We start from the raw sequence: 26,081 nt of genomic DNA on the forward strand, positions 1-26,081 counted from the left end.
CCATGCACGTATACATTTTACGTATGTGTGCTCCCGGGAATCGAACCCATAATTCTTGCGTTGCAAGCGCCATTCTGTACCAACTGAGCTACAGGACCACAGACAAAAATAGCCAACGTTAAGTTTCTCTCAAGATTAGAATACTTGTGTTATACAGTAGCTATACAGTAACACGTTAGCTAACGTGCTAGCTAGCTAGCCACAGTAGCTAGCCAGGGCTACAGTTTGCATCCATGCCATTTACAATGTTATGTATTGCTCATCATTGTTGTCGGCTGTTGATTACTTATTTATTTGTTGTCTCATCACATTATTGTACAAAAAAACGGAAACGTAGCTAATACACCGGTATTTATTGTTTCGAGTGGTATTTTTAGTGGTATGGGGATCCAGTATTGCGTCGCTGATCGCATTGATTGACAGATCATCCCTGAAGTTGTTTTATTACGTAAAAGTTCTTTCACATTATGACGTTGGCTGAGTTACCGTATAAAATGCGCTAGCTTATCTCTTTGGTAATCACTTGGTAAAGTTTTACATGATGGGAACATAGGCTCCAGCCATAGACTTTAACCATGGAGGATAATAAGGTAAGCCTATGAATTGCTAACAGAGAAGCCCTATGCAGTGGTGCTGGAACCGCTGCACCGTCTTTTTTTTATGCTGCGGCAGGAACCACAGGGTATACAAGACATGCCGATAGGGGTGCCGCAAGTAGTGGCAGCTGGGTGGCGGTGTGGGCTAACGTTAATGTGCCGCTAATATTATACTTTTTAATATTGTACTTTTTTTAATGCATTATAATAACCTATGGGACTTGTTATACATCAAATATGATCCTTGCAAAGATAACAGCAGTAGGCTATTTATCATAATTTTACCTAAATTATAATAATAATAGGTGACTCCATAACGCATTCATTACGAATCTTGATATCAGGCAATAGGATCTATGTGTATTTATAGCGAAAACCTGTACTGTAAAAAAATACAACTGTCAACTCCGTCCGTGTAGCCATTTTGTTAGTTATTTAGCAGTCTTATGGCTTGGCGATTGAAGCTGTTCAGGAGCCTGTTGGTGTCAGACTTGATGCACGGTACCGCTTGCTGTGCCGAAGCAGAGAGAACAGTCTATGGCTTGGGTGGCAGGAGTTTTTAACGATTTCCGGGCCTTCCTTTCCCAACCCTGATATAGAGGTCCCGGATGACAGGGAGCACAGCCCTGGTGATCAAATTGTATTTGGCACATACACATGTTTAGCTGATGTTATTGCAGGTGTAGCGAAATGCTTGTGTTTCTAGCTCAAACAGTGCAGAAATATCTAACAAGTAATATCTAACAATACACACAATCTAAAGTAAAGGAATGGAATTAATAATATATAAATATTTGGATGAGCAATGTCAGAGCAGCATAGACTAAGATACAGTAGAATTGGAAGGATACAGTATATACATATGAGATGAGTAATGCAAAATATGTAATGAAACAGGCAGGGAGCAGGTCTCGAACACTCAACCTTCTAGCCCGAAGTCCAGCTTGCTATCGACTGTGCCCCAAAAGCGTGCTCGAGTGGCAGAGTCGATATCTGCGCTTATAAACCCAGGGTCGTTACAATATGTAAACATTATTAAAGTGAATAGTGTTCCATTGTTAAAGTGGCCAGTGATTTCAAGTCTCTGTATATAGGGCAGCAGCCTCTAATGTGCTAGTGATGGCAATTTAACAGTCTGATGGCCATGAGATAGAAGCTGTTTTTCCATCTCTCTTCTGGATGATAGCGGGGTGAACAGGCAGTGGCTCGGGTGGTTGTTGCCCTTGATGATCTTTTTGGCTTTCTTGTGACATCGGGTGCTGTAGGTGTCCTGGAGGGCAGGTAGCTTGCCCCCGGTGATGCGTTGGTTGGGCTGATTTACTAGGCTGATGCAGCCAGTCAAAGCAGTGATGCAGCCAGTCAAGATGCTCCTAATTGTACAGCTGTAAAACTTTTTGAGGATTTGAGGACCCATGCCTAGGGCTGTGGCGGTCATGAAATTGTGTCAGCTGGTGATTGTCAAGCAAATAACTGCTGGTCTCACAGTAATTGACCTTTAATTAACATAAACACATTTAGCATCTCCTGGCTTCCACGCATAGCCTACAAACCACTGATGCAGACCATTGCAACATCCACGTATTAAAAAGTCTAATAAATCCATGTAATATAGCCTACACCATCACAATAAATCCAGTCTAAAATGTAGTCTATTTCAGAAGAACAGAATAAAATACTCTGACTTGTGTAACAGTATAACTTTAGTACGTCCCCTCGCCCCGACCCGGGCGCGAACCAGGGACCCTCTGCACACATCAACAACAGTCACCCACGAAGCGTCGTTACCCATCGCTCCACAAAAGCCACGGCCCTTGCAGAGCAAGGGGAAACACTACTTCTAGGTTTCAGAGCAAGTGATGTAACTGATTGAAACGCTATTAGCGCGTACCCGCTAACTAGCTAGCCATTTCACATCTGTTACACTTGTCCTTATGTTAGACCCTGATCTGGCTATGCCATATGGCTACACTAGTTCATTTAGCAGACAAGATTTGGTTAGAATTCCATGGCATTATTTTATAGTATGAAGAATACAATTGAACAAAATATTTTCTGCAAACGATTTGAGGGAGTGCGCACATGTGGCTATTCTGTGTTTAGCAGGTAACAAAGAAATAGGTACTGCTAGATGCTTTTTTTGTAATGTTCGTCGTCGCAATGAGACCAAAGCGCAGCGTGGAAAGTGTTCATGATTTAATGTTCACAAAAACGACTCAAACAAAATGACAAAATTAGAAAACGAAAGCCCACAGTTCTGTCAGGGAAACAACCTAAACAGAAAACAACACCCCACAAAACCCAAACGGAAAATGACAACTTATATATGATCCCCAATCAGAGACAACGATAGACAGCTGCCTCTGATTGGGAACCACACACGGCAAAACAACAAAGAAATAGAAAACATAGATTTTCCCACCCGAGTCACACCCTGACCTAACCAAACATAGAGAATAAATAAGGATCTCTAAGGTCAGGGCGTGACATAATTTAGAGTTATTTATGTAACTTTAGTTGTGATACAAATGTTGGGTTATCCGTTTTCATTTTTAATACATTCTAACGCTGTATGATGTGACTCTAATGATGATTTGAAAAAAGTCGTATGAAAGGCATGAGCTCTGCATTGTGTTTTTGCTCAGGCTGCACACTGTTATTCACAATTTGACAAGCACTTAATAATACCTCAAATTACCCGGCGACATCCCCTTTGTGTGACCGTAATGCCCCCTAAAAAAATCCATGCCTTTTGCGGCCAGTGTCCATTGTGTCCTTGGCTGAATATAATAATTATAATTCCCTTCTCCTGGCTCTGAAGCACCTCTCACTCACATGGCTCTCTCAGATAGCTCAATTCTCATTAGCCAATGCCCATCAAGTGATCGGGTCTTTCTCACAGGCTACAAGTGAAGACAGACACATTGGAGACTCAATTGCGTGCGTCCTTATCCAATTCCAAGGCGCGTATTGAAGATATTGGAAGAACACATTTACTTTTCATCAGCCAACAAAATGAGTAGGCCTAATGAACAGCAAAAGCATTAGCCTATGTCAATCTACTATCCCCATAGTACAAAAATTTACCTATTCTGTGTGAGATATAAATATTCCAAACATAGTCTGGGACAGCTGTGGGATGCGATAGATCCCAAAATGAATACAACCGTTAGCAAAAAATGAATTTACCATGGCTAAGGGCTGTATCCAGAAAGTTTTGCCTAAGAACAGCGCTTAGCCATAGTATATTGGCCATTATAAACTGGGTGGTTCGAGCCCTGAATGCTGATTGGCTGAAAGCTGTGGTATATCAGAGCGTATACCACGGGTATGACAAAACAATTATCTTTACTCTTCTAATTAAGTTGGTAACCAGTTTTAATAACTCTGCGTTGTGTCGTGCGTAAGAACAGCTCTTAGCTGTGGTATATTGGCCATATCCATGAGCATTTAAAGAATGGTCTAATTTGTTCCAATCAGAGTTTAAACGAAGATGATCCACATGATCATCAAAGTTTGGAAGGTCAAGTCCAGAAAATGAAGAATGATATCCTGGGTTTAAACTATCCAGAAGATGGTGAAGTGAAGGATCCCCTGCCTCAGATCGAGCTGAAGGCTGTGACAAGGAGAAAAGTTAAGGTGAGAGAATAGATTGAGGAGAGAAAGGGAAATCTGGGGTCTTACCTGTCCACACTCTAAACCTGTCCAATATGCCATACAACATGTTGTTTTGAGGTTGAAGGGTAAATTGTCCTTACAACAGACTTCCATCTCTTAATATTCAGTCACCAATCGTTTACTGTAGCTCTTCTCAAAGGCCTGTATAGCAACGGCAACATACAGTATGTCATTGACTGTATTGTCTTTTTAGACCAAGAGGAGTGCCAACAGGTCCACAGTTGAACAGAGCACTGATACTGATGCAGCTGAGAGAGATTTTGTTGATAATCAGAATGATGAAGATGAGGAAGAGGTGAAGAAGGATCCCCTGTCTCAGATGGAGCAGGATGCCGTGAAGAGAAATACAGTCAAGGTAAGGGAATAGATTGAGCAGAGATGTGGATATTTGTGATATCTTTCATGTCTATAGCCCATACAATACCCTTTTATCTCCTAATAGTAAATCTAGGGCTGACCCCATTTGGTCGATAGTTTGGTTCGAATGGCTGTTGGTTGACTGGGATTTCTTAAGTCGAGCAGTCGCAAAAGTTTTTTTTCTTCATGGTGCACATGGACACCTGTCTGATTCGCGCATGTCTCAGTTGACTAATCCATTGCCGAGGCCACAGGGATGGCACAGTCCATCACGCTAAGACGTGATACTGAAATTGTATATAGTTATATTATGTAAAAAATAATGGTGCAACACTGATAAATCAAATATTTTTTTATAACAAATGCTCTTTCTCCCGCATTGGATATGGTCGCTGTCTGTGGTTCTGAAACATAATCTTCAGTGCGCCGTAGAATTGGCGCCCTTCACCTATGTTGCTATGTGCATAATAGCAAAGTTAACCAGCATATTGGGATTGAGAACAATGCTACAGAGGCAGCAGCAGCAGCAGAGACTGGGAAACAGCCCTTGCCTTAGCCTAATTGTCTAAGAAAATTGAGGAGAGAGGAAAATCCAACTTAATTAGGTCTATAATCAATAGCCTATAAATGTGCCTGGCTTTGTAAATCATCCATATATACACTGCTCAAAAAAATAAAGGGAACACTTAAACAACACAATGTAACTCCAAGTCAATCACACTTCTATGAAATCAAACTGTCCACTTAGGAAGCAACACTGATTGACAATATATTTCACATGCTGTTGTGCAAATGGAATAGACAAAAGGTGGAAATTATAGGCAATTAGCAAGACACCCCCAAAAAAGGAGTGATTCTGCAGGTGGTGACCACAGACCACTTCTCAGTTCCTATGCTTCCTGGCTGATGTTTTGGTCACTTTTGAATGCTGGCGGTGCTCTCACTCTAGTGGTAGCATGAGACGGAGTCTACAACCCACACAAGTGGCTCAGGTAGTGCAGTTCATCCAGGATGGCACATCAATGCGAGCTGTGGCAAAAAGGTTTGCTGTGTCTGTCAGCGTAGTGTCCAGAGCATGGAGGCGCTACCAGGAGACAGGCCAGTACATCAGGAGACGTGGAGGAGGCCGTAGGAGGGCAACAACCCAGCAGCAGGACCGCTACCTCCGCCTTTGTGCAAGGAGGTGCACTGCCAGCGCCCTGCAAAATGACCTCCAGCAGGCCACAAATGTGCATGTGTCTGCTCAAACGGTCAGAAACAGACTCCATGAGGGTGGTATGAGGGCCCGACGTCCACAGGTGGGGGTTGTGCTTACAGCCCAACACCGTGCAGGACGTTTGGCATTTGCCAGAGAACACCAAGATTGGCAAATTCGCCACTGGCGCCCTGTGCTCTTTACAGATGAAAGCAGGTTCACACTGAGCACATGTGACAGACGTGACAGAGTCTGGAGACGCCGTGGAGAACGTTCTGCTGCCTGCAACATCCTCCAGCATGACCGGTTTGGCGGTGGGTCAGTATTGGTGTGGGGTGGCATTTCTTTGGGGTGCCGCACAGCCCTCCATGTGCTCGCCAGAGGTAGCTTGACTGCCATTAGGTACCAAGATGAGATCCTCAGACCCCTTGTGAGACCATATGCTGACACATGCACATTTGTGGCCTGCTGGAGGTCATTTTGCAGGGCTCTGGCAGTGCACCTCCTTGCACAAAGGCGGAGGTAGCGGTCCTGCTGCTGGGTTGTTGCCCTCCTACGGCCTCCTCCACGTCTCCTGATGTACTGGCCTGTCTCCTGGTAGCGCCTCCATGCTCTGGACACTACGCTGACAGACACAGCAAACCTTTTTGCCACAGCTCGCATTGATGTGCCATCCTGGATGAGCTGCACTACCTGAGCCACTTGTGTGGGTTGTAGACTCCATCTCATGCTACCGCTAGAGTGAAAACACCGCCAGCATTCAAAAGTGACCAAAACATCAGCCAGGAAGCATAGGAACTGAGAAGTGGTCTGTGGTCACCACCTGCAGAATCACTCCTTTTTTGGGGGTGTCTTGCTAATTGCCTATAATTTCCACCTTTTGTCTATTCCATTTGCACAACAGCATGTGAAATTTATTGTCAATCAGTGTTGCTTCCTAAGTGGACAGTTTGATTTCACAGAAGTGTGATTGACTTGGAGTTACATTGTGTTGTTTAAGTGTTCCCTTTATTTTTTTGAGCAGTGTATATATTACCAGTCAAAAGGGTTTTTCTTTATTTTTACTATTTTCTACATTGTAGAATAATAGTGAAGACATCAAAACTATGAAATAACACATATGGAATCATGTAGGTACCAAAAAAGTGTTAAACAAATCAAAATATATTTTATATTTGAGATTCTTCAAAGTAGCCATCCTTTGCCTTGATGACAGCTTTGCACACTCTTGGCATTCTCTCATCCAGCTTCACCTGGAATGCACCTCAGAGAAAGGCCTCTTGACTCGTTCCATCGTGGGCTCCATGTTGGAGGATGTTGACATGGTGAGAACTGATGGACACGAGATACACCGGCCATCCTCCTCAAAGTCCTCCCTGTCCATCACCTCTGCCATGACCGGAGGGTCCCAGAGTGATTTTACAAATTCTCTTCCAGGGACTCCAGTCCCCAATGAGTGGCCTGATGAAAGCTATTGTCCTATCATTAGGAGTTCGGTCATTGATATGAGTGACTCCTCAACTCATTCACAAGGGTCAACAAATTACACAAGGCAAACCATCTCTGCCATAGTTGACACTGTTATGGAGGTCATTCCAAGAGAAGATACGGAACACATAGCCACTGCAGATGATGTCACTTCTTTTACAAGAAGACTTGCGAGACTCAGCCCCAGGGACGGTCTTCAGAACTTCTCACATGAGCTCACTGACAAAGTTTATGAGCTCATAAAAAGTCACAACACCCCCCAGGCTCTTTTTGTGCCAGCTGGCAAGAGCGTGTCTGACTCTATTCTTTTGAAGCTGAAGACAGGATTGAATGCTTCTGAAGAATCCAGGGAGTTTCCATCTGACCTTGTGTACTCCTTTGCTGAGGAGTCAATAAAACGTCTGCTACAGCAGATTGTCTTCTGGCTTCCTCCACCATCACAAAGATCTGATTTCTGCCAAACTATCGTCTCTGATGGTTCTCTGCAGGACACAAGCCGGCTTATCCCGAGCTCTTCTGCCATCTCCATTAGTTCCTCACCGGTCTACTGTGACACAAAGAGCCTTTTCACCAATATAATGGTCAATCAGGTCATGGATACCTGTTCTGTGGCCTCCAATTCATCAGAAGAATTATCAGAGTTGATGAACATAATCAATGGGTTGTCCCCAACTGATGCTGGAACACTTGACTCTGACAGACCGGCTCTCATGACCCCTAGCCGTCAGTCTAGTTTCAAATCATTGCCTAGACCCTCTCTGTCTGGCAGCAGCACACACAACGGTGGAACTGTGGATATTCAAGTTTTAGGAGAGGTGGAATCCAAGATGGACAACAAAGATATGGAGATGTCTAGTGTCTCTGTGCATCCATCAACTCCATCAGCTATGGACTCTGATACACATGCATCATTTGACTCCACTAGCAATGACTACACCTCTTTGGTACTTTTACTGATTGTTAGATTGCTGTCAATGATCACCCCTATCACATTACGGGAATCCTCTGACATTGGTGAAACATCAAGAGTTCTCACAAAGAGGATTCTGTCTGAGTTCTGTGGCACCTCAGGCCTTGAACCAACTCAAGCCTACCCCCAGAATCTGAAAATCAAAAAGATTTTCAAGGCTGTCTACAAGGGGCTTCTTCAAGAATTCGGGTCAGACAAGATGCTCCAGGTTGCAATGAAGTCAACGGATTATGCATTTGACGATGCCCTGGTCAAATCATTAACTAGGGAACTACAAGCTAAATGCAATGAGGCTAGCTCTTCACCTCCCTCCATGACCCAGTTGTCATCACACAATGCACTTGGCAGTGACGAGGTAGGTAATTCTGGGCTTCCAACAACTGGTAGAAAGGACAAGAAGAGAGGAAGATTCAGCGCTCTCTGTGGACTCAACCCAAAGGTACATATGTCATCAAAATACAAATTATAAAGATAATTTTTATTCATTACGTACAGTATGATGGTAAACACTGATACCTTTTGTGTGCAATTTCTCCTACTGTACAAATGACTGTTTGTTACCCAGTGTACAAAGAAGGTCAACAAGAAGAACCACTGCACTCCAACACTTTCCCAGAACCAGACCCCTGCCGTCAGTGAAACAGGTAAGTCAATACACTCAAATGTGTACTGAACAAAAATATAAATGCAACATGCAACAATTTCAAAGATTTTATTGAGTTACAGTTCATATAAGGAAATCAGTCAATTGAAATACGTTCATTAGGCCCTTATCTATGGATTTCACATGACTGGGAACACAGATATGCATCTGTTCATCACAGATACCTTAAAAAAAGGTAGGGGCGTGGATCAGAAAACCAGTCAGTATCTGGTGTGATCACCATTTGCCTCATGCAGCGTGACACTTCTGCTTCGCATATAGTTGATCAGGCTGTTGATTGTGGCCTATGGAATGTTGTCCCACTCCTCTTCAATAGCTGTGTGAAGTTGTTGAATATTGGTGGGAACTGGAACACGCTGTTGTACACGTCAATCCAGAGCATCACAAACATGCTAAATGGGTGACATGTCTGGTGAGTATGCAGGCCTTGCGACATGGGGCCATGCATTATCATGCTGAAACATGAGGTGATGGCGGCGGACGAATGGCACGACAGTGGGCCTAAGGATCTCGTGACGGTATCTCTGTGCATTCAAATTGCCATTGATAAAATGCAATTGTGTTCGTTGTCCATAGCGTATGCCTGCCCACACTATAACCCTACAGCACGACGCCATATACGTGGTCTGTGGTTGTGAGGCCGGTTGGACATACTGCCAAATTCTCTAAAACAACATTGAAGGCGGCTTATGGTAAAGAAATAAACATTCAATTCTCTGGCCACAGCTCTGGTGGACATTCCTGCAGTCAGCATGCCAATTGCACGCTCCCTCAAAACTAGACAACCAGCATTTTTCCTTGCTCCTATTTTTCCCAGCCTCTGTCTCTGAGACATCTGTGGCATTGTGTTGTGTGACAAAACTGCACATTTTAGCGTGGCCTTTTATTGTCTCCAGCACGAGTTGCACCTTTGTAATGATCATGCTTTTAACCCACAAGAGTCTAAGCCCTGTGTAGACCGAGGGGTTTGTATCGGCCTTACTGCTATTAGCCCATACAAACGCATTGAATAACAGATTCACTACATGGAACTGAAATGTCTGTCCTAAATCTGAGAGATATAAGAAAGTTGACGAATATGTATATATATTTATATGTATATCTATTTTTTGCATGTTTTTAACCCCTTCTTTTTGGCACTAAACAGTCTAAGCCCTGGGGGGGCCTATGTAACACTTCTGTGTTAAATAGGCGGATTGGGACTGCTAGGCTACCTGCCGCCCTACATTTCTAAATTATGTAGAATATTACAATTTAAATAATAATAATGCAATACTAATTCTTCACACTAACTAGGGTCAGTTAAAGAAAATGTTATGTTTACATTATGTTTTTCAGCAATTGTCAATGATCAAGAATCCTGCCGAACAGAGAGTGTATGCTCCACCAAGAAGAAACCAAGGAAGCGTTCGCTCATTTCCAGGATGTTTTCAGCTATAGGCAAAGCCTTGTCCAGTCCCTTTACTTCCTGCTATAAAAGGAAGACCACATAATCTATATTTCATAATAAATATTTGAAATAAACATAATTGCATTAATTCTTCATGTTGAGTGTTTTTCATTATATATTATTGGATAATATAAAGTGTAGTAGTAGTAGTAGTAGAAGTTGTATAGTTGACTATATTACTTTTACTTTTAAGATACATAAAAAAAATAAGAATAGTGTGCACTTCTAGGTACAGTTGAAGTCTGATGTTTACATACACCTTAGCCAAATACATTTAAACTCAGTTTTTAACAATTCCTGACATTTAATACTAGTAAAAATTCCCTGTCTTAGGTAGGTTAGGATCACCACTTTATTTTAAGAATGTGAAATGTTAGAATAATAGTAGAGAGAATGATTTATTTCAGCTTTTATTTCTTTCATCACGTTCCCAGTGGGTTTACATACACTCAATTAGTATTTGGTAGCATTGCCTTTAAATTGGTTAACCTCTAATTCCTCCCAAACCCGGATCCGGGAGCACCCCCCACAGTAAAAAAGCTGACTAGCATAGCCTAGCATAGCGTCACAAGTAAATACTAGCATCTAAATATCATTAAATCACAAGTCCAAGACACCAGATGAAAGATACAGATCTTGTGAATCCAGCCATCATTTCTGATTTTTAAAATGTTCTACAGGGAAGACACAATATGTAAATCTATTAGCTAACCACGTTAGCAAAAGACACCACTTTTTTTACTCCACCAGTTTTTTACTCCATCAGTAGCTATCACTAATTCGACTAAATAAAGATATATATAGCCACTAACCAAGAAACAACTTCATAATATGACAGTCTGATAACATATTTATGGTATAGCATATGTTTTTTTAGAAAAATGTGCATATTTCAGGTATAAATCACAGTTCTACATTGCAGCTGCAATCTGAAATAGCGTTGGAAGCAGCCGGAATAATTACAGAGACCGACGTCAATTACCAAAATACTCATCCTAAAACATTTCTGAAAAATACACAGCATACAGCAAATGAAAGACCAACATCTTGTGAATCCAGCCAATATTTCAGATTTTTCAAGTGTTTTACAGCGAAAACACAATATAGCATTATATTAGCTTACCACCATAGCCAGAAACACAAGCAATTTACCAGCAGCACAGGTTAGCGATCGTAACAATACAGCAAAAGATATATAATTTTTTACTAACCTTGATATACTTCATCAGATGACAGTCCTGTAACATCATATTACACAATGCATATAGGTTTTGTTCGAAAATGTGCATATTTAGCAGTACAAATCGTTGTTATTCAATGTGATCAGTGGCAACAGGTCATGCATTCTGGCCGGCGCCATCTTGGAAAGGCACCTAAGTTTACGATTATTTATCGATTAGATTGACAAAAAAAATACAGGTTGGACAGCTAATGAAAGATGCATTAGTTATTAATGCAACCGCTGAGTTAGACTTTTAAAATTAACGTTACTAGACATACAGTGTGCGTTACAGCCAGACTAGTGCCGCAATAATGGCCGACAAATGCGTTTACATTTTTCCACATAAATACGGAATAAAATCATAAATAGCTCTTACTTTTGGACGAGCTTGCATCAGAATCTTGGGCAAGGTGTCCTTTGTCCAAAAGAATCGTTGCTTTGTTGTAAAACGTCCTCTTCAACTTCGGAACTAGCAGCTAACAATAGCTACGTGGCACACACATGTCCAAATCCTCAAAGCGCAATACTACGAAAATTCCGAAAATAGCAATATACTCGCATAAACTGATATAAATCGGTTTAAAATAACTTCGTTATGATGTTTCTAACACCTATATCGAATTAAATCACAGACGGATATATCTTAGGCCGATAACGAGAGCTTTTGAGCATGCCATTCTGATGTCCTCTCTTGCGTCTTGACGAGCGTCCAAAAGAACGGACCTGTCACTCCATGGCCTTTTATAAAGTTTGAGAAACACGTAGAGACTCCATTCCACTTCTCATTGGTTACTGACATCCAGGGGAAGGCGGGTGCAGTTCATTTCGACCCATAGGGCACATACAGAGCTTTAAACTGATCTGAGAACAGAGCCTAGTTTTCAGACCTTCGCATGTCCTGTCATGATTTTCGCTGTAGAAAGAGTTCTGGTTCACCCACAGACATAATTCAAACGGTTTTAGAAACTAGAGATTGTTTTCTATCCAATAGTAATAATAATATGCATATTGTACGAGCAAGAATTGAGTACGAGGCAGTTTAATTTGGGAACGCAAAATGTCGAAGTTGAAACAGCACCCCCTGTATTCTCAAGAGGTTTTAACTTGGGTCAAAAGTTTCGGGTGGCCTTCCTCAAGCTTCCCACAATAAGTTGACTGAATTTTGGCCCATTCCTCCTGACAGAGCTGGTGTAAATGAGTCAGGTTTGTAGGCCTCCTTGCTCGCACACGCTTTTCAGTTCTGCCCACAAATTTTCTATAGGATTGAGATCAGGGCTTTGTGATGGCCAATCCAATACCTTGACTTTGTTGTCTTTAAGTCATTTTGCCACAACTTTGGAAGTATGCTTGGGGTTATTGTCCATTTGGAATACCCAATTGCAACCAAGCTTTAACTTCCTGACTGATGTCTTGAGATGTTTCTTCAATATATCCACATAATTTCCCCCCCTCATGATGCCATCTATTTTGTGAAGTGCACGTGAACAACTAGTTTTAATGACTCCAACTTATGTTAAGCGGAGCGACACAGGGGAACCCAGGAGCAGACTCAGATGAGGAAACAGAGATGAATGAAACAAAATATTTATTGTCACACGGAGATATGGAGTGCAGATCCGGGGAAGCTCGGATGAGTTGCAAAAAAACAGATGTGGAGACAGGTTGGAGTTGGCTGAGTAGAACAGGGTAAACAGGTCCTGAGGGGAATCCAAGGTAGTGGTGGTGAGTAAAATCCAGAGCAAGGTAGTTGGGTGGTGAGATGTGGAACAGGAGACAGGAGCCAGAGACAGAGCGGTAACTGCAATGAGAGGATAAATGGTGTCAGGCAGGGAAACAGGCACAGCAGAGTAACAGGATCTTGAATAACCATAAATGGCTAGACTATATATAGAATACATATATGGCAGCTCTGCTTCTAGCTCCTAAGCAACTTTGCAGTATTTGCAGTGTGTTATTCCTTACATTATTAGGTCATAATTTTTTGTGTGTTATTACATACAGCCGGAAATAACTTTTGGATGTCAGAGTGGCGGTAACTCAACAGCATTACGACCAGGAATTTTATTTATTCCCGAGGCTGCTCCAAAACACAGCTGGCGGGGAAGAGGTATTCGGAGTGGACTTCTAGTCCGAGTCAGGAGGCGTGCACACCATCCACCGCTTCCAAGTATATTATTTGCAAATGTTCAGTGTCTGGATAATAAAGTAGACGAGCTCAGGGCGAGGATCTCCTTCTAGAGAGACATCAGGGATTGTAACATACTCTGTTTCACGGAAACATGGCTCTCTCGGGATATACTGTCCCCGTCCATACAGCCAGCTGGGTTCTCACTACCAGGGTTGGGAAGGTTACTTTCTAAATGTATTCCGTTAGTTACTAGTTACCTGCCCAAATTTCCAATCTTAACCTGCCATAAGCTACTTTTGTGTCAGCAAGTCTCCCCAGTGAAAAATGTCCATATCCACCACTCCATCTCTCATGTACAGACCTTTCAAGTAGCTGCACTTAACACCTCACTGATACTGATTGTGTAAGCTACAAACCCAAATTGTCTAAGGAAATGTAGCTAACAGTAATAACATTGCAGACATATTCAGAAATCTACGCTGATGGAATCATTGTTATGCATATCTACTGGCCATAATTTCTGCTTGAGGTCCTGCCCCTCCCCCACTGCAAAGTGCACAAAAGTACCAAACTATCAAACGTTTCATAGGTCAACACAGTCCCCCCCCGTCCTTTGTATATTATTTATATATACGTGTGTTCCCACATGTACTTCCTGTATTGATTTGTTGTTAATAAAAAATATAAATAAAATAATAAAAGATACAGTTCCCCCCTCCCCCATGTTTCAGCATAAATCTCTGCCCAAGGTTGCCATGTACACTATTTTGTGGTTTATTTATGTACTTTGAAAACTTTGCCGCAGGTGAAAGGTTTTGGTCGCTAGGTGGGAGTTGTTATACTACTTCTATTTTGCAACGTTACCAACATGGCATTTAAAAAAATTCATTCATTTCCATGTATTCTGCTAAAATTGTGCTAGTGAAGGTGGGTTTTGAAGGCTGGTTTTGAGCAGACTCCTAGAAATTTGAAATTGACCTAGCAAGCCTGTCCCTGCCTGAGCGTGATCACCACTGAAGTTGCCGTGCAGCACGTTTTTAAGGAAGAGGAGGATCGTTGCAGATGTTTGCATTCATGCAAGAAGGTAAGCTATTAACTAAACTGTTAACCAATATTTTTGCTAAAATTGTATTTGGTGTATTGACAAGCAATGCATGTTCCCGTTGTCTTTATTTTTAATGAATTAATGTCAGTCATGTATGTCTTTCGGTGGAATCCAACATGCATTGACGATGTCTGAAAGCCGCATTGTGTCAGATATACTGCGTCATGACAGATTGAAATTGGTAGGTTTATCCAAACAATTCATTAATGTGCAATTGTTACTTTGCATGTTTCTACCTTAATAGTTATTTGCGGCTTGCTAACGGTTAGTGTGCTAGCTAACGGTTAGCATGCTAGTTTAAAAAAAATAAAAAAAAAATATGCTAGCTATGGTGGCAAGCTAGCTAATAAGTTTAGCATAATTGGTAAACGTGTCTTTGATTCAGAATACATGATTGTGGTTAACACAATGTTACATGCATTTGAAAATAATATTGCTATAGTAACAAGCTAACGTAAACTCACCCCATTCCGTACAAATGTGCGCAACCGCAACATTCAAACGAGGCTACAAAGAAAACTAATGGGACTGTAGCGACTGTGTTGACTTCAAAATCGGGAGTGTGAACTAGGTTTCTATTCAAGCCTTGATCGACATGGTAATGGCTCTATAGTATTGGAGAAAAGTAGAAAAAAACGGACCCTCCGTTACATCGTGACGTGTCATGTCGTAACGTACAGCACGCATAAAGCAACTATTTCTGTCTTACAATCTCTCTTCACCAGGTGTAGCACTTCTCTCATCGTTTAAAAACAAGAAATGGACAGTGACGGGGGTAAAGGGGGGCTACCTAGTCATTTTTTGCGTCATCATTGCATACGATCATCATTCTCAAAGCCGCTGTTTACGTCTAAGATCACTTTAGCACCGCCCTAAAAACCTGATTCAAATTCGACACAAACCTTCAAATAGGCATGTAATGACACATTATATAAACTCTTTATAGTGTTTTATTTAAATTTTAGAGGCGATAAGGTGATAGGTTGGACAGATCGAGTGAAAAAAAGCAATTTTCCCACACAACATCTCTCCTTCTCACTATCACGCATTAGTTTCGCTTCCCCACCCGCCATTTTTAAAAAGACCCGACGGGGCTCATTGCCTGCTTGAATTATGCAGAAACGGGCAGCGTTTAGGTCATGTAATTGATTCTGTTGGAAAGGGGAGAAATTGTGCTTTACAATGGTATTGACATTACAGTTGATCTGGAACTATTACGTTTTTTTTTTTTTAAATAAGGGCAATTGTACGGACCAAGGCGATGTACGAGTTTACGTGAGTTTACGTTAGCAAGAAAAGCCAGTTCCTTTTCATCTGTTTTGTCAAGTCATAAGCCTGCATGTGTGTTAAAATATTTAAATCCCCTTTGTAAGGAGGACCAAATCGCAGCGTGGTACGTTTCCATATTTATTGGAACACTTATTAAACACGAACAAAACAATAAACAGAAATGAAACCAACGACGCTACAGACCTGAACATGTGAACCTAGTGAAAACAAAGAACGCAATGAACAGGGAGAATCACCCACAAACAAACAGTGAACACAGCCTACCTAAATATGGTTCCCAATCAGAGACAACGTAAAACACCTGCCTCTGATTGAGAACCATATCAGGCCAATCAGACACACCTAAACCAATGAGACACAAAACATAGAATATACCCACCCAGCTCACATCCTGACCAACTAAACAAAGACTAAACAAAGGAAATAAGTTCAGTAACGTGACAGTACCCCCCCCAAGGTGTGGACTCCGGCCGCAAAACCTGAACCTATAGGGGAGGGTCTGGGTGGGCATCTGTCCACGGTGGCGGCTCTGGCGCTGGACGTGGCCCCCACCCCACCATAGTTAATCCCCGTTTCCGTGGCCTCCTCCTATTGACGACCCACCAACATAACCCCACTGTACTGATGGGCGCCTCTGGACAGAGGGGCAGCTCCGGACGGAGGGGCAGCTCCGAACTGAGGGGCAATACCGGCATCGCCGGCGTGACAGGCAGCTCCTGGCTGACTGAAGACTCTGGCAGGTCCTGGCTGACTGACGGCTCTGGCAGGTCCTGGCTGAATGACGGCTCTGGCAGGTCCTGGCTGACTGACGGCTCTGGCAGGTCCTGGCTGCCTGACGGGCAGCTCAGATGGCGCTGGGCAGACGGGCAGCGCAGGCGGCGCTGGGCAGACGGGTAGCTCAGTCGGAGCTGGGCAGACGGATAGGGCAGACGGCGCTGGGCAGACGGCAGACTCTGGCCGGCTGAGGCACACAGTAGGCCTGGTGCGTGGTGCCGGAACTGGTGGTACCGGGCTGGAGACACGCACCACGGGGCGAGTGCGTGGAGGAGGAACAGGGCTCTGGAGACGCGCAGGAAGCCTGGTGCGTGGTGTTGGCACTGGTGGTACTGGGCTGGGGCGAGGAGGTGGCGCCGGATATACCGGACCGTGAAGGCGTACAGGAGCTCTTAAGCACTGAGCCTGCCCCACCTTACCTGGTTTAATGCTCCCCGTAGCCAGGCCAGTGTGGCGAGGTGGAATAGCCCGCACTGGGCTGTGCTGGCGAACCGGGGACACCATGCGTAAGGCTGGTGCCATGTACACCGGCCCGAGGAGACGTACTGGAGACCAGATACGTTGAGCCGGCTTCATGGCACCTGGCTTGATGCCCACTCTAGCCCGGCCGATACGTGGAGCTGGAATGTACCGCACCGGGCTAAGCACACGTACAGGAGACACCGTGCGCTTTTCCGCATAACACGGGGTCTGCCCGTACTCTCGCTCTCCACGGTAAGCTCGAGGAGTTGGCGCAGGTCTCCTACCTGACTTCGCCACACTCCCCTTTAGCCACCCCCCCCCCCAAGAAATTTTTGGGGCTGCTTCTCAGGCTTCCGTGCTAGCCGCGTACCTTGATAACGTCTCCGTTCCTCCATTCTCCTGTATCCCTCCTCGCACTGTTCCATTGAATCCCAGGCGGGCTCCGGCACTCTCTCTGGATCGATCGACCAGTGCTCTATTTCCTCCCAGGTTGAATAGCCCTGCGGTCGCTGCTGCTGCCTTTTACCACGCTGCTTGGTCCGGTTTTGGTGGGTGATTCTGTAACGCTCGTCGTAATCCTCCTCGTCTGAGGAGGAGCAAGGATCGGACCAAAGCGCAGCGTGGTTTGAATACATACTTTAATTATTTAAACGAAGACGAAAAACACTTGACAAAATACAAAACAATAAACGACGTGAACAAACGAATGAAAACAGTACCGTGTGGCGAACAAACACAGACACGGCAACAATCACCCACAAACAAACAGTGAAAACAGGCAACCTTAATATGGTTCCCAATCAGAGACAATGACAAACACCTGCCTCTGATTAAGAACCATATTAGGCCAAACAATAAACCCAACATAGAAACACATAACATAGAATGCCCACCCAGCTCACGTCCTGACCAACTAAACAAAGACTGAACAAAGGAAATAAGGTCAGGAACGTGACACCCTTAATGTATTTAAGTTGCGCCCATTTTCTTATAGCCCTTTCTTACCCAAATACCGTTTTTTACATTGAAATAATTCAGATGAATTATACAAACATCTCCAATCCAAAATTAAATCTAGAATTGGCTTCCTATTTCGCAACAAAGAATCCTTCGGTCGTGCTGCCAAACATACCCTCCTAAAACTGACCATCCTACCGATCCTCGACTTCGGCGATGTCATTTACAAAATAGCCTCAAATACCCTACTCAATAAATTGGATGCAGTCTATCACAGTGTCATCCGTTTTGTCACCAAAGCCCCATATACTACCCACCACTGCGACCTGTACGCTCTCGTTGGCTGGCCCTCGCTTCATACTCGTCGCCAAACCCACTGGCTCCAGGTCATCTACAAGACCCTGCTAGGTAAAGTCCCCCCTTATCTCAGCTCACTGGTCACCATAGCAGCACCCACCTGTAGCACGCGCTCCAGCAGGTATATCTCTCTGGTCACCCCCAAAACCAATTCCTCCTTTGGCCGCCTCTCCTTCCAGTTCTCTGCTGCCAATGACTGGAACGAACTTCAAAAATCTCTGAAACTGGAAACACTTATCTCCCTCACTAGCTTTAAGCACCAGCTGTCAGAGCAGCTCACAGATTACTGCATCTGTACATAACCCATCTATAATTTAGCCCAAACAACTACCTCTTCCCCTACTGTATTTATTTATTTGGCCCCTTTGCACCCCATTATTTCTATTTCTACTTTGCACGTTCTTCCACTGCAAATCTACCATTCCAGTGTTTTACTTGCTATATTGTATTTACTTCGCCACAATGGCCTTTTTTTGCCTTTACCTCCCTTATCTCACCTCATTTGCTCACATTGTATATAGACTTATTTTTCTACTGTATTATTGACTGTATGTTTGTTTTACTCCATGTGTAACTCTGTGTTGTTATATGTGTTGAACTGCTTTGCTTTATCTTGGCCAGGTCGCAATTGTAAATGAGAACTTGTTCTCAACTTGCCTACCTGGTTAAATAAAGGTTAAATAAAAATATATATATATTGGCAGATTCTTTAACCAAATCCCTATTTCTTACACACTTTTTTTAAGATCGAAAACAAAATGGAAGATAAGAGTCCAGGAACCTACAAAGTAACCAATGCGGTATGTTTTAAGGCGTAGCCTAGTATTTTCTGCTTCGCCTAGTATTTAGAGTATGCTTGCCTAGTGTCACGATCGTCGTAACAATGAAGAGAGGAGGACCAAGGCGCAGCGTGATAACAGTACATCTTCTTTATTTACCCGAAGACGAAGACGAAACGAACACTGACAAACTATACAAAAACAACAAACGACCGTGAAGCTATAAAACAAAAGTGCAGACACAAGCAACTAACGTAAAGACATAGACAATCACCCACAACCTACCTAATGACTATGGCTGCCTAAATATGGCTCCCAATCAGAGACAACGATAGACAGCTGTCTCTAATTGAGAACCAATCCAGGCAACCATAGACATACAAACACCTAGACTGAACACTGCCCCATAAACATACAGAAAACCCTAGACAATACAAAACACATACATCCCCCATGTCACACCCTGACCTAACTAAAATAATAAAGAAAACAAAGATAACTAAGGCCAGGGTGTGACACCTTGCTTTAGCCAAACCACTCATACTGATTCTCTTTTAGTCCATCCATAAAAGCAGATTCAGCTTTAGTTGCATCCAGAAACTTACATAATGTGCTTATGTTATGCTTATACTTGCTTTTTTTAAACCTTGAAAGTAGTTTTAAAAAAACTGATATTGTAATAGATGTTTGTTGGACCTCTATTAGTCAATGATAACAGTCATTGGTGTCCCCCAGCCCATCCCCTGTTGTGTGCCGAGCAATCTTGTCATTCTATTAAGTCTCAAACATTTATTTTTGTCTTCCTTTACAAAGGCACTGCAGAGGCTAAGAAGGCGCATGGAAACTCTATAGAAGCATCATTCAACTTTTGAGGCCAGATTTGAAAAGGAAATGATAAATCCCGAAGCTCAGGTTTGTCAGTTGTTTAGAATGAGGATACTGTGGATGGTTGAATCGTTATCATATCCTATTGCCTAATTTGCACATGACTAATATCATTTTATTGTATCCTTAGATGTCTGACACCGAGGCTGCCAGTACCTCTGAGGCTGACAGTACTTCTGGGTCGATAGTCCATGTGATGGATGATGCACCACCGTTGATCAGAACAGACAGCATATACGTAAGTTAAAGTGTCATTCAACACCAGCACATACTGTAAGTCCTTGTGAATCAGCTTTGTAAATGAAAGATGGGCAAGTCTGCACTTTCATCCCATATTCATAGTATTATAACAAAATCAAGTAGAGGAGCACAGAGTCGTAACTAATCAAAATGTGCCGGTGTCCAAATACTTTGTCATCTGTCTAGTTATCCAATATAATTTTTTTCTTCAATACAGTTGACCAAAGCTATGCTTGGATACAAGACTGATGACTCAATAACCAGCATTGACAACAGTGAAGATGATTATGTCCCAGTGCCATCAGAATCGTCAGAGGAAGACAATTTCGATGATTTTTCAGAACCAAAGACAAGGGTGGACAGCAGTAAACACGTTGATTTAGTCTCAGAGGGAGACAGTTCAGATAAAATAGCAGGAGTCAAGAGAAAGAAGACTAACAAGAGATGCAGAAATTCCTCAGAAGAAAACAGCTCAAATGGAGAATCAGAACTCAAGAGAAAGAAGCAATATGCAAATACTTATAAGAGATGTACTAGTTCCCCAATGTCAAACACTAGCAGTGAATCATTGCTTGTAATGAATGTCTCAGAAGTAGATGGATCCAAAAAGTACCACCAAAAAAAGCACTTCTGTCTGTTTTGCGAGCAACCGCAATCCAAAATTGCCCGTCATTTATAACGTAAACATGGGGATGAAATAGAAGTAGCTACTGCACTTCGGTTTGCAAACAGATCAAAAGCTAGGAGACTTCAGCTGAATCTCCTTCGCAAGGGCACACAACATTCAGGCACTTAAAGAAGGAAAGGGGGTTTTGGTACGATGTAAACAAACAATAAGTGATGACAAGACCAATCACCAGGACTATCAGCATTGTTTTGCCTGCCATGGGCTCTTTAAACGCAAATCTATGTGGAAGCATGTGGCAAGGTGCACACTAGCACAACACGTTCGAAAGGAGATGCCTGGAAAAACCAGAATACAGGCACTCTGTGCTAATGCTCAACCGGTTGCTAAAGGAGTGAGCGAAAAGGTATGGAAACTTGTGAGTAACATGGCTCAAGATGATGTAGCCCATGCAGTAAAACAAGACAGATACATCTTGGCATTGGGTGAAAAAATGTACAACAAGAAAGGGGAGAACCCCTCACAACACCAGCACATTCGTCAAACTTTGCGAGAACTAGGGAGACTTGTGATTAAAGGTAGAAAGGTGACACCACTGAAAAAGATGAAGGATTATATCAACCCAAAACACTTCCAACACATCATAAAAGCTGTCAAAGAAGTGACTGGCTATGATGATGAAAAGCAAAAACAAATTCGAAAAAGCAACCCTGGTGACAAAGCTTGGGAAAAGCATCCAGAAAATTGCAGACGTCATGGAGGGTGAAGCTCTTATTACCCAGAATGAAGAAAGGTTGAAGCTTGTCCGAGACTTCCAAGGCATCTACCGTCTTCGCTGGAATGAAATGATCTCTTCTGCTGCATGTCGTACACTTGAACATAAGAAATTGAACGCACCGCAGCTTATTCCATTAGCAGATGACGTTAAAAATATACACATGTACTTAGATGAAAAGCAGAAACAATACTACAACCAACTGTGCGATGAGAAAACCTCAAGAAAATGGAGCAATTCAGCAAAAGTGATACTGGCTCAGATGATTATCTTCAACAGGAAAAGAGAGGGAGAGGTGTCAAAGATGTCTGTGGCAACATTTCACTCCAGGGACAAATCCCCACTTAACAAAGAGGTTGCAGTGGCGCTAACAGAGGTTGAGAGACTGCTCTGTGCGCGTTTTGAACGCATTTAAACAAGACCGTGTTCCGCGCCACCATGCCGCTCAAGGTGTTTCACAAGTACTCGAGGCTGCTGCGATTCGACGACCGCCAGTTGAGACCCGCGAGACTCGCCACCGACAGACTGGCGGCCATAAGAGAGGTGTGGGACCTGTGGGAGGAGTGGCTGCCGGCCCTCTACAACCCGGGGCCCGACGTGACGGTGGACGAACAACTGGTCCCGAGGTACCGTCTATGTATCTGTGTATGTACGTGTAGCATAGAGAGCAGTAGCAGTAGTAGCATGGGCAGTAGTAGCAATCGGCAGTAGTAGCAATCGGCAGTAGCGGCGGCGGCTGCGTGTAACATAAACGCAGTGTGCCCCGATGGTGAGCCAGTAACGATGACGCTGCTAATCTCCTCTCCCTCCCCTCTCCCCACCGAAAGGACGCTGTCCTTTCCGACAGTACATTCCCAGCAAGCCGGCCAAATACGGCATCAAGTCATTGGTGGCCTGCGACGCCAAGTCCAGCTACGCTTGGAAGATGCAAGTGTACACCGGCAAGGCGGCCGGCGGAGGCCCCGAGAAGAACCAGGGCGCGCGCGTCGTCCTCGATCTGACCGAGGGACTGCCGGGCGGTCACAACGTCACGTGTGACAATTTCTTCACCTCCTACGAACTCGGGCAGCGGCTCCTCGAGAGGAACCTCACCATGGTCGGCACGGTGCGAAAGAACAAGCCCGAGCTCCCTCCCGCGCTGCTCCAGTCAAAGGGCAGACAGGTCTCGTCCTCCAGGTTCGCAGTCACGCCCACCGCCACTCTAGTGTCCTACCTGGCAAAGAGAAATAAGAACGTGCTACTTCTGAGCACGCTGCACGCGGAGCCCAACGTTAGCGATCGCCGCAACCGGAAGCCGGCCCTCATCCTAGACTACAACTGCAACAAGGGCGGCGTGGACAACCTAGACAAGGTGGTCGGGACCTACAGCTGCAGACGGATGACCGCCCGCTGGCCCCTGGTCATCTTCCACAACATCCTCGACATGTCCTCCTACAACGCCTTTGTCATATGGCGAGAGATCAAGCCCGACTGGATGCATGGGAAGCGGAACAAGAGGAGGGTGTTCCTGGAGCAGCTCGGAAAGGCACTCGTGAAGCCCTTGATCCAAAGAAGGCAGCGTCTCCCCCGCATCCAAGCCGCGTCCGCACTTGTCAAAGTCCTACAGGGTGCCACCGCCGAGGCTCGTCCGCAAGCCTGGGAGCAAGCCACTGGCCTGGCCGCCGCCGACGCCCCAGCCGCCCCGCTGGGGGCGAGGAAGAGGAAGAGGTGTCAGCTCTGCCCACCCAAGAAGGACGCCAAGACACACACCGCGTGCTGCAGGTGTAAGAAATACATCTGCAAAGGCTGTTCACACGCATACTGTCACACTTGTGCCCACTGGGCCTTTAGCCAAGACGGGACAGGGTGACCCGGGGGGACACTGTGTGCTAGGCATAATAGGAGGACAACGGGAGGGTTAAAGAGTTCAAGTAAGCCCCATAACTTCCTCCAGTAGCCTCTAACATCAACCTAACTCCAAACTGCAATAGTGAGTGAAACTCGTCTATACTTGATGCGTGATAGTCGTGCTGGTTTGCAGCCTATGCATTCTCCATATTGTGTCAACATGGGCCAGACTGTAGAAAACCCACTCAAACGTGTTTCTGTAAAACACGAGTAGCAGCAGAGAAGACAAAAAGATCAAATTCCAGTACAAAGAAATAGGATCGATTGAGCAGGACTGATGATTAGGTCAATTAGCATTAGCAATCAAGTAGGCTTGGGCAGTCTCCAGATTGTCATACCGACCTCGTGACACCCCAGGATATTCGGTAATACAGGCACTGAACACAGGGGGTGCTGTTTTCCAACCCTACTGATTCTCTGTAATCCAAAAGTTAGCAATGTTAACAAGTACATTTAAAATTCCATAGCGAATGCAAGCGAAATGCTAACAAGTGCATTGCGAACATTTTATCCAGTCTCTGACAAACTATTTGCAGGATAGATATCCCAGCTCACAAAGTTATACAAGTAACTCAGAAATTCTACTCTGTTTTCTGCATGCACAAAACAAATATTCGACAGCAAGGCTCTAGATCCAGGAAGGGATTATCTGCTGTTACCAAGAGAAGCTTTATTTTGCAAGAATGTAATACCCACTTAGCTAGAAACTAGCTACTAAATTAGCAAACCAAATGCCCAACTGCAGAGCATTTAGCACATTTTGACAGTTAACTTAATAGTTATAAGAGATCTAGCTGGCAAACATTTAGTTGTGAATTCCATACTGTAACTAGTTCACCTGGCGCGTGCTGCACAACAGTGAGTGACTCACAAGGCTCCTGTCACTTGTCGTTGTGTGTTTGTAAACAAACACCATGTGACTGGGGACTACCGGTAAGCTTCATAATGAAAAATAACGTGACAGGTGAAATGAAGAACGCAATCTGCTTTATCTCCTAACGTATTGCACAAGCTAACTGTAAGTATTTACTTAAAAAGTACCTACAAATATTAAAATGAATTAAAACACTTCAAATAAATAGTTTCAACGGTATTGAAAAACCATCCCGTGACTATTTACAAATACCCCGGTATACGATATACCGCCCAAGCCTAGCAAGCAGGTTAATGTTAGCTGCTAGGCTAGCCACAGCTAGCTTCCCTCCATAGTGACAGAGGCTTGTGAATGCTTTGCACTGCACATTAACTGACAACATCTCATAGGCCTACACTTAAAAACATCCTCAGCGAAATAGTAGTTATAGACTTCAACTGAAGTCCAAGCATATAGACATGACAAAACAACATACAATAGATATTTGAAGTAACAGCTGATGCTAAAAGAAGCTAATAACAAAATAAAAATACATGGGACAGTCAATTCAGGAATTCCAAATAAATGAACACATTCCAATTCAATAATTGAAAAAGGCATCTATGTTCAATTACGTGTCAACAAAATGAAACAGAAAAGCTTTTTGAATGTAAATTCTAATCACTTCCTGAATTTACTTCAATTCAAATTGACCCCAACCCTGGTATGGGACCCACACATTGACTGATATGGACCCACGAGAGGAAAGGCACATTTATTAAAAAGTCATAGGTAACACAGGGCTACTACTGCTGATACCCATTCAACAGTTCAGTTTCAAGCATGTTTGAGTGAAAACATTGAAAGAAAAACAACAGCCCCAAAAGTAGAGCAGCAGGACACCAAAGGCCTTGGCTGACATACATATGCAAATGTGGCCAATTGATGTGGCCTGATGACGTTTTAGGAGACAAAATGGAACATTTGTGAAATAATTAGATTCCCTAGTCGTTCTGAGCTGCTGTTAAGTGTAGCTTACTGCAAGACAACAATCCCGAATCCCCCCCAACACACACACAAACATGCACGTGCACACACAGCGTGTCAGGCAAACAATACAGTCTACGGCACAGTCTATGCAGTACATATGGAAATAAATATGATGCATTCTTAAGCTATAAATAAGAGAACTGGTTTACCCTTTGACTGTAAGAGTAGCAGAGCGAAATTCACTAATAAAATGAATTAATTGAATTGAAAGAATTGGTAACAATGTGTGATAACACTATCTCAATGGTATACTGACTTGTGACCTCATGTACTATATATTGCACAATTAATATACAT

General features: G+C 43.5%; 1 protein-coding gene across 1 annotated transcript; it reads left to right on the forward strand.

Annotated features, from left to right (window-relative positions):
- On the forward strand, positions 1-10,483 carry LOC139538395 (uncharacterized). The gene is made up of 5 exons (XM_071340381.1): positions 1-4,232; positions 4,465-4,626; positions 7,071-8,720; positions 8,847-8,925; positions 10,284-10,483. Exons 1-5 carry the CDS (start codon positions 4,131-4,133, stop codon positions 10,436-10,438), a joined length of 2,148 nt encoding a protein of 715 aa, XP_071196482.1. The 5' UTR covers positions 1-4,130; the 3' UTR covers positions 10,439-10,483.
- Positions 10,484-26,081: the final 15,598 nt, after the last annotated feature.

The sequence above is a fragment of the Salvelinus alpinus genome, chromosome 14 (genome assembly GCF_045679555.1).
Source record: "Salvelinus alpinus chromosome 14, SLU_Salpinus.1, whole genome shotgun sequence".
NCBI lineage: Eukaryota > Metazoa > Chordata > Actinopteri > Salmoniformes > Salmonidae > Salvelinus > Salvelinus alpinus.

Bases quoted from the DNA above. Each gene is read 5' to 3' on its own strand.
- LOC139538395 (XM_071340381.1), top strand. From the start codon at position 4,131: ATGAAGAATGATATCCTGGGTTTAAACTATCCAGAAGATGGTGAAGTG. The intron at 4,627-7,070 runs GTAAGGGAATAG...TCTCTCATCCAG, and splicing joins TGAAGAGAAATACAGTCAAG to CTTCACCTGGAATGCACCTC. The intron at 8,926-10,283 runs GTAAGTCAATAC...TATGTTTTTCAG, and splicing joins CCCTGCCGTCAGTGAAACAG to CAATTGTCAATGATCAAGAA.